Genomic DNA, 8,901 nt, shown 5'->3' with positions numbered 1-8,901 from the left:
CGCCGGCAGTTGCTGCAAATCTACCGGATGGGCCTGCTATAATAGAACCAGCTATTGTGCTCCAGCGCCAGCCAAGGAAATGTCGCGCGACGGTGGTTTGCGGTTTAATCGGTGCTCTGGTTTGTGTAACCGTCTACGGCGTACTGGGACCTCGAGCATCCCCGACCACGCTACTGATACGGCCGTGGAGGCTCTATGTGGTTCGTAAGCAGGACCACGGAGTCCCTCGAATCATGGTGTGGACCGGCCGACCTTCCGAGTCAACGGCAGCTCCGCCATTTGTCAACGCCGCGTCCGTTCTCGCGGTGCCGAAAGCGCCCAGATATAACGAGAACTGGATCGCGTGCCCTTTCATCGACAACACTGGTGATGATCCGCTGGAGCTGAGGTGCACAGTGACGTACGATCGGAGCCTCGTGATGGAAAGCGACGCTATCGTATTCCTTGCCGACAGCGTGAACATGCACGATCTTCCCGGTCAGCGTGCCGTTCCCCAGTTGTGGGTGTTGTGGGCGCGCCAGGCTCCGGCGCTTGACATCCGTGGTGCGGTTCAGTTCAACCTCTTTGGAGCGTGGAAATCACGCTCGAGTATTCCTGATGAGCTGCTCCCACTTTTCAACTGGACTATGGGCAGTCGAGAAGGCGCCCATGTCAATAGTACGAACAAGTATTTTCGTCCTAACCGGACTCCAACAGTGAAGAAAGGGTGGTCCTTTGAAATCCGTTGGCCCACTGTTGCTTCCAGGAGGCCGTTGCCCCCTGAAAGACTCAATCGTAGTGAGAGGTCGGCTATGCTTTTAAAGAGGAGAGCGGACGCTGCCTGGATTGCTGCCGACTGCGAACAGCGCAAGTTCGAGGAAGAAGCGCGGGCTTTGCGCGCATCCGAAGACCAGGCCAACGACAGTGTCGTGAAAAGCTTCAAAATGCACGTCGTGCCGGACTGCGGCCTCGGCTGTTGCGAGTCTATGGCGGACTGCGTCGCGTACGTGGCCAGGCACTTCAACTTCATTGTGGTCACGCAGACGCCGGCCTGCTTCCCCAGTGTCTACGAACTCATTTATGAAGCGTTCAAGCACGACTTGGTTCCGGTCGTGCTGATGTCGTCGCGGTATGACCAACTCCATTTGCCTCCCAAATCCACGGTGAGCGTTGCGGAAATGCAAAATACCATGTACCTAGAAGAGTATGTTCGTTACCTGCTAGACCATCCCGCTGCTTACGAGGCATACTTCGCCTGGAAACGTAACTTTACCGTGGCCACACTTGAGCACGACCTGTGCCCGTTGTGCGCGGCCATGCACGGCCTCTCCAAGCGGAAGTATCCGGCAGGCCGGGACGTCCGTGAGTGGTGGCATCTTCGCGCTATATGCGGTGATTATCGTTTGTTTGTTTAATTAGCACCGACGCTGACCAGGTCGGTCGGCCATGAACTCTTGCGGCAGGCCAGCGGTGCACTTTTCTTCAGACTGCCATAGTGATATCTTCGCATATAGGCTTTCTGATGTCTTTCGAACTCTGAAACTTGCACCGAACTTTACAAGGCCCATTTACTAAGTACGATGAGCGGATGTTGCCGCTCTTTTTCTTCGCCCAGTCCACTATGCCGCGACGAACGTGGTAGATTTCGAAAGAAAATCCAACCTGATGGTGTTTCCCGTCACGTGATACATGCAGCACTGACAATGCGTGGCCCACTTCCGCTGCGTTGGTCCGCCATTATTGTTTTGCATCTCGCCCTTACCTGCGCTGTACGAAGAAGTTGGTTTGAGAAAGTTTGTCGCAGCTTGCGTGAGCTGCGCACCGGCCGCATTTTCGAGCCCTGGTCCGCTGCTATCGTCAAAAAAAAAAAAGGCCCGGTGAAGCCCGACACACACACGCACGCATAGGAGCATTTGTTTCTTTTTCCCCTTTTGTTTCTGGCCATGAAGAATATATTGGTACAAAGAAAACAATGAAATTATACTTGATTACACATGAATTAGTACGGTTATTAATTGTTAAGTAATCTTGCTGAACTATCCACAAGTGAAACCTCCCTCCAGCACATCAAAAACGCTTGTATGCGCTCTACATTGGGTTTCAATAGCTTAAATCAGAGATTTTAGGCAGCAAGTTCAGCGTATCAAAAATGATACGTTGGACCTTGTGGAGGGTTATATATATATATATATATATATATATATATATATATATGAAACTTCCTCCAAGATTATAAGCACTACAGGTCCTACTTTTTGCTTAGAATGTATCAAATTTCATCCATGGTCTACATCGCGACTTTATCGCCCTTACGATGGAACACTTCATTGAAAGAGCTAAGAGCTAACAGACACGTGATTACTACAGCCTACTACAGGACATAACCGGCATCAAATTTGCCTAAACCCCTAGTAGCGTGCTGTAAATTGTCTGTAAATGCTCAGACAATTACGTTACCCAACATCAAAGTTTGCCCCACGAGAGCCCCTGTCAATCGCACCAAACATCAAAGAAAACATTACAGTGGCCCCATACCTCGGAATATGCACCCCGAACACCATAAAGGCAGGCGCGCTGCACGTGCAATAGCTAGCACTGCACCGAGCATACGGCAACGACCTCGACACCTTCTATACAGACGCCGCGTGCTGCCCCGACATTACAGCCAAAGTGGTAGCGGTAGCCGCCTGGAGGGGCGAAGCAGTATTATCAGCCACAATACGCACTGACAACTGCACGGAAGCGGAAGAATACGTCATAGCCCTCGCCATCAGCGCTCAACCCCCACATAAGATCATATATATTCTTACAGATTCCCAGCAAGCATGCCGAAACGATGCACAAGGACGGATTTCACCGATCGCTCATGATGATGATAAAAATGTATTTATTGTAGGATGGCTCGAAGGCCTATTATGTGGAATAGTAGGCCATCGCTCATAAAATGCTACACAAGAAGCAAAATATTCAACTAGTTCACCTAGTCTGGACACCTGGGCATGCGTCTCTCCCTGGCAATGAGCGCGTTCATGCGACAGCCCGAGGCCTACTCCTCCAGGCACCGGTGGAAGGCCAGTCCAACCCAGACAAGGTGGAAACGATACCGCTTACATACACGCATATACTACAACACCACAGACTATCCCGTAGAACAATTCCCTCCACCACACGTGAAGTTAAGCCGTGCAGATGCAGCCGCTTGGCGCCAGCTCCAAACTAATACGTTCCCCAGCCTTGCTCTCCGCCACACTTTTTACCCTAGCCAGTACCCCGACAAATGTTCTTTCTGTGGTGGACATCCAAACCTCTACCATTCTGCGTGGGAATGCTCCAAGCCACCCGGCTTACCTAGAATACCCAACGCCTCCCCATACCAGTGGGAAAACGCTCTTTCCAGCACAGCCTTCGATGACCAGCGATACCCGATCGGCCGGGCCAGCCAGACAGCAGCAGTAAATGGGGCCCTGGACTGAGGGCTCCACCCTCTGTCACTTCGTTACAAAACACCAAATAAACTTTTCAACTACTACTACTACTACTACTACTACTACTACTACTACTACTACTACTACTACTACTACTACTACTACTACTTCTACTACTACTACTACTACTACTACTACTACTACTACTACTACTACTACTACTACTACTACTACTACTACTACTACTGCTGCTGCTGCTGCTGCTGCTGCTGCTGCTGCTGCTGCTGCTGCTGCTGCTGCTGCTGCTGCTGCTGCTGCTGCTGCTGCTGCTGCTGCTGCTGCTGCTGCTGCTGCTGCTGCTGCTGCTGCTGCTGTAAAACGTTCTCTCATAAATGCAGTGCCTTATTTGAAGCAGCCTACGAGGGCATTCATTTCGGGGCTTTCGAAACTGGAAGGAGACTGCGCACTACTCCATAGTTGACGTTCTTTTCCAGTAGATAACTCCTATAGTAAGTGAAGATGCTTCAACTCCTAAATATTTTTTGCACGACCATCGACAAGAACATACAAAGAAACATAATGCCCTTTAAATTGTAACTTCAGTCACTTTCTGAAAGTATTTTCGTGGCGATCAGGCGCTTTCATCGATGACTAGATTTTATCAGGCAAGCGTAAAGTCCACGCACATAATAGAGACGGTACGTACAACGCAGACACTATGTTGTCCTGTTCGTCCCTCCTTTAAATCAAGTTTGATGGTTTTACGCGCCAAAACCAGGATCTGATTAAGAGACACGCCGTGCTGGGAGAGCCCGGAGTAATTTTGGCCTTTAACGTCCACCTAAACCGTAGCACACGAGCAGTTTTGCTTTTTGCCCCCATCGAAATGCGGCCGCTGCGGCCGAGATCAAGCCCGCCTCCTCGAGCCTTGCAGCGCATTACCATAGCCACTAAGCTACCGTGGTGCGTTTTCATCTCCTCTGTGTATGTTTTCTTACGTCGGCATTCTAAGATCACGAATCCTTGCGAAATCGTCCAGCCTTACGCGGTGATTTTTTTCAAACGGTAAAGAAAACGTTCATTCATTCATTATTAGTAATTCTACGCGAAATGCCATTAAATTGCACGCAATCGAGCACAAGAGTGCTATATATATATATATATATATATATATATATATATATATATATATATATATATATTGACCGATGTCCAGGTGTCAGCCGTGCGGTGAGCCAGGCTTTCCTTTTCTTTGTCAACCACGCAATCTCTATCTCTCCCTCTCTGTTGAAGATATACCGATGTTTCGTAACACGCTTGGCTCCTACTTAGGAGTGATTAAAACGACCAGAATGAAAAAAATTACAATGCAAGAAGTACAAGATCGTTTTATTCACTTCTGTAATGAAAACTAAGATCTTTAAATTATGCTCTCATGACAGCAACGTCCCATCTCTGATGCAACCACGAAACGATGGTGACGGCGAAAGGCGAACGCAAGAGTCCCGCCCAGGGATTTGACTACGTCGGCTTGAAGAAAGAAAGGTGAAATATACAACAGCAATCCAGTGTCCCTATTGTACTTTCTCGTGCCTTGGAATTCCGCAATGAATGCACTTCCAAAAAGCGGAAATTCACTGCAAGGCTACAACTTCCTCCAAGATTATAAGCACTACAGGTCCTACTTTTTGCTTAGAATGTATCAAATTTCATCCATGGTCTACATCGCGACTTTATCGCCCTTACGATGGAACACTTCATTGAAAAGAGCTAACAGAGCTAAAGAAAAGGAAAGCCTGGCTCACCGCACGGCTGACACCTGGACATCGGTCAACTGTGTGGGGAAGAAGGGGCGGTTAAATGACAGAGGTAGGAAGGAAGAAAGTGCTCTTAGGTGGTAGCTCTGTTCAACAGACAGGGTTTCGTTAAAGCAAAGAGGTTTAAGAAATATTTTGGAGCGGAAATGGTGTTCCGAAAGTGTCACCGGACCGCTCCACTTTAGGAGGGCAACAATAAAGCGAAATAAAACAAGCGCTTTCCTGACACTCCCCACGAGTTTCAGATGGCTAATTTTGCCGTAGTCGACGTCTATCTTGGTGTTTATGCCTTTAAGATGAAGTCTGAATATCTGGAAAAGTTATCATTGGAGAGCAAATGATTCATACTAAGAAAAATGCTTGTGTGGGAAACAACCAGGGCGCTCTTACGTTCTAATTACCCGACTGTTTACACCACCAGAGAAAAAGCGCTTGATCTGTGAATGACCTGCAGCCGAATAGGCTCTACTTCAGAGGTGAAGTATAGGGGGAAAGCACTGGCTTAACCTCTGCTGGTGAGAAGCCGCAGGAACTTCCAATCCCGTATTAAAGAAAAAGACTAAAATCTGCTTGGGTTGAATTAGCCTTTCGCCGACAGCCGGTGCAATGAAATGCCTAATGCTAGCATACGCAGGAACACTAAGCATACAAAGTTCGCCCCTTCATGCACAAGTGACAGATATTAGCAACGAGACGGCGACCAAGTGTCCACGAACGTATTTCTCTGGTGTGGAAAGTTGTTTCCCTATCATCGGCAAACACGATGTCGGAGCATACTGCCTAGTGACACCTTTATGAACAGTTTGTGTTGGTGCGGATGATAGGTCAGTAAATTGATGTTTCCGTCGTGTTGCGGACAGTCCGCTGAAGCAACCGTAAAGAAGGGTTGCCGACAGAGGTGGATAACTGTTTCGGCGATGTTAAATCCCATTTAGAGGCGAAAACCTAGAACGGATTCCGGCACAGTACGTGGTTGTCTTGGGCGCCGTGCATGAAGGCCTGAAGAAATGTCGGCGGAGAGGAGGCTGATAAGCTGCCCTCCTTCTCTCTAGAAACTGTACTCTTTTAAAGGAATCTGTGTTTTCTAATTGCAAGATTCTCTTTACCAGCTGTTACTTTTTTTCGTTTTATGGAATACATTTTTTTTTCTAGAATGCGCTATTGACCGACAGCACTTTGCCTCTTTTTCTAGCAATCTGTCGGAAAAGATGTAAATTACCTGCTTGGAAAAGCGCATTGTTGAGGTGGTTAATTAAGAAGACTCACAAATTACCTTTTCGATTATTCTGTTTTGGGCACATGTTGCCCCCAAAGGGTGTCTTACACGAAATGCCCTGTGTCTTTACGTGCCTACCTTGCGATGCGACGTTTTGAAAGCGTCTTCTTCGTCCTCCCACACATGCCGACTTTGGCTACAGCTGTTCGCGCGTGCGCATGCGTGAATACGAGGCGCGCTCGTGGTCGCCGTCACCACTGCTTTTGGAGCGGGCAGGAGCCCCCGCCATGTCCTCTCGTTTTGCATTATTTTCACGCACTGTACAGCCCCGCCGGTTCCCTCCCTTTGTTGAGGCCCGTATGAGTTGGGGGAGCGGGGATAAAAGCGGGGAGAGCCACGAGTCCTCCTTTAGAGGTTGCGGGCCTCTCCTTTTCGAGTTCATGCCAGGTATCGGGGAATCGGCTTCTTTCGTTCTCTCACCGCCACCCTCTCGCTCTTTTCCCTCACCCGAGTCCGTGGATGGGCGAACAACGTTTTGGGCGATTTGTGCGGATGGCGGCGTTATTCGGGTTTTCCTTGGTACCACGACAGCTTGTCCGTAGTGTTGGTGTGGAGAAGGATACGCATAACTCTGGGCTGCCCGTAACGCAGGTTTGTCTAGTTCTTCTACCGCGCCGTAATATAGTCTATACTAAATGTACTGCCGTGTCCCGCATTGGAACACCATCTGCTATTTCTAAAAGCCTCGGCGCCTTGCTTTCTCCTGATCGGTCGACCTTGCCAGCGCTCGCCGGACGAGAGTGATGGGCCCTTGTCCAGGCAGAGACGACAGAGAGCCGCCGATTAAGTCGATGTAAGTACATGCCTTCACACACCCGCCGTGGTTGCTCAGTGGCTATGGTGTTGGGCTGCTGAGCACGAGGTCGCGGGATCGAATCCCGGCCACGGCGGCCGCTTTTCGATGGGGGCGAAATGCGAAAACACCCGTGTACTTAGATTTAGGTGCACGTTAAAGAACCCCAGGTGGTCCAAATTGCCGGAGTCCCCCACCACGGCGTGCCTCATAATCAGATCGTGGTTTCGGCACGTAAAACCCCATAATTAATTAAATGCCTTCACATGCGCAGATGTGTTAGCTTTTAACGCGTGCCTTGTTTTATTCTGTTGACGCGTAACGCGCAGCTACAGCAAAGAATGAAAAATAACTGAGTAGGTCTATTCGGATTCAGCGTGAATGTAGATCAATGCTGGAGCTAGGAGCGCTTCAGTATCACTTTATGAAGCCCTCAGTACAATACGAACGCTTCAAGCTCATGTAGCCCGACAAATAAAATTGCCGTCATTGATGATGTCAGAGATTTTCACAAGATCTTTGTAGGTGACGAACTCTACGAGGCAGTCAATAAAATGCGCCAGAGAACTTGTTCACTAGTAGACGGGGCACGCGTGTATTCAAGAGGTATTTATTGTGCTAGGAGCTTGTACGTAACGATTGTTACGCGCGCCGTGGTGTCTTCGGCGTTGCGCTTGCTACGACCGAGTTCGCGGCATCAAATCCCGGCCACGGTGGCCGCAATTCGATGGGGGTGAAATGTAAAAACGCCCGTGTGCCGTGCATTAAGTGCCCGTTAATTGAGGAACACCCGGGGTGGTCAAAATTAACCCGGAGTGCCCCACTGCGGCGTGCCTTCATAACCATATCGGGGTTTTGGCACATCAAGCCGCAGAATTTAATTAATTTTTAAACGATTGCTGTCCAGATATTATTTATGTCTTTATGGCTGTGCTGTGAGAATGTTTGAATAGCACTGACAATTGGGCGAGTTGGTACGGATGCATGGTTTTAGAAGGGCGCAACAAGGAAGACGACAGACGAAAGAACACACGTACACAAGCACCGACTCACAACTAAGGTTTATTCCACATCACAGAGCAGATTTATACACACACGTGGCCACACACAACGCAACAATAACCAAAAAACCAGAACACGTTAACCATTCAGGTACAGGATTTCTTTATCCTGTAGTGCAATAGAGGGACAGCTGATACAAGACTGTTTTTTATTTTGAATGTTCCATGCTTCGATGATTTCCCGAGTCGTCTTATCATGATGCCTTGAAATAATGCTTGTGAGGTTAAACTGAGGCGCGCAGCCGCACTTCTGACAGTGCTGAGAAATGTGCGAAAAACCATCACAACGTAGGTTGGCCGCATGTTCCCTTATCGCACGTTGACACATCGGCCCGTCTGGCCTATATAAGCAGAGCCGCAAGACAACGGCAGACTATAAACCACATTCTTGGCACAACTGATTGCCGGATTCTTGTGCTTGACACCACAACCTTCTTTCTTTTCCTTTTTGGCCTCTGCCTGTCTCCCTACACGTTCGCAAATATCCCCTAATTTGTTTGGTACAGAAAAAACCACTTCTACCCCATATTATTTCACTCTCCGTATTATG

At 48.7% G+C, this 8,901-nt stretch overlaps 1 protein-coding gene across 1 annotated transcript; it reads left to right on the top strand.

Moving 5' to 3' along the window:
- Positions 1-233: 233 nt before the first annotated feature.
- On the top strand, positions 234-3,452 carry LOC119444566 (uncharacterized). Its single transcript, XM_037708945.1, has 2 exons — positions 234-1,341; positions 3,382-3,452. The coding sequence occupies exons 1-2, from the start codon at positions 234-236 to the stop codon at positions 3,450-3,452; spliced, it is 1,179 nt and encodes a 392-aa protein (XP_037564873.1).
- Positions 3,453-8,901: the final 5,449 nt, after the last annotated feature.

This window comes from Dermacentor silvarum, chromosome 3, assembly GCF_013339745.2.
Source record: "Dermacentor silvarum isolate Dsil-2018 chromosome 3, BIME_Dsil_1.4, whole genome shotgun sequence".
NCBI classification, from domain to species: Eukaryota; Metazoa; Arthropoda; class Arachnida; order Ixodida; family Ixodidae; genus Dermacentor; species Dermacentor silvarum.
This window is presented reverse-complemented; position numbering and strand designations above follow the sequence as displayed.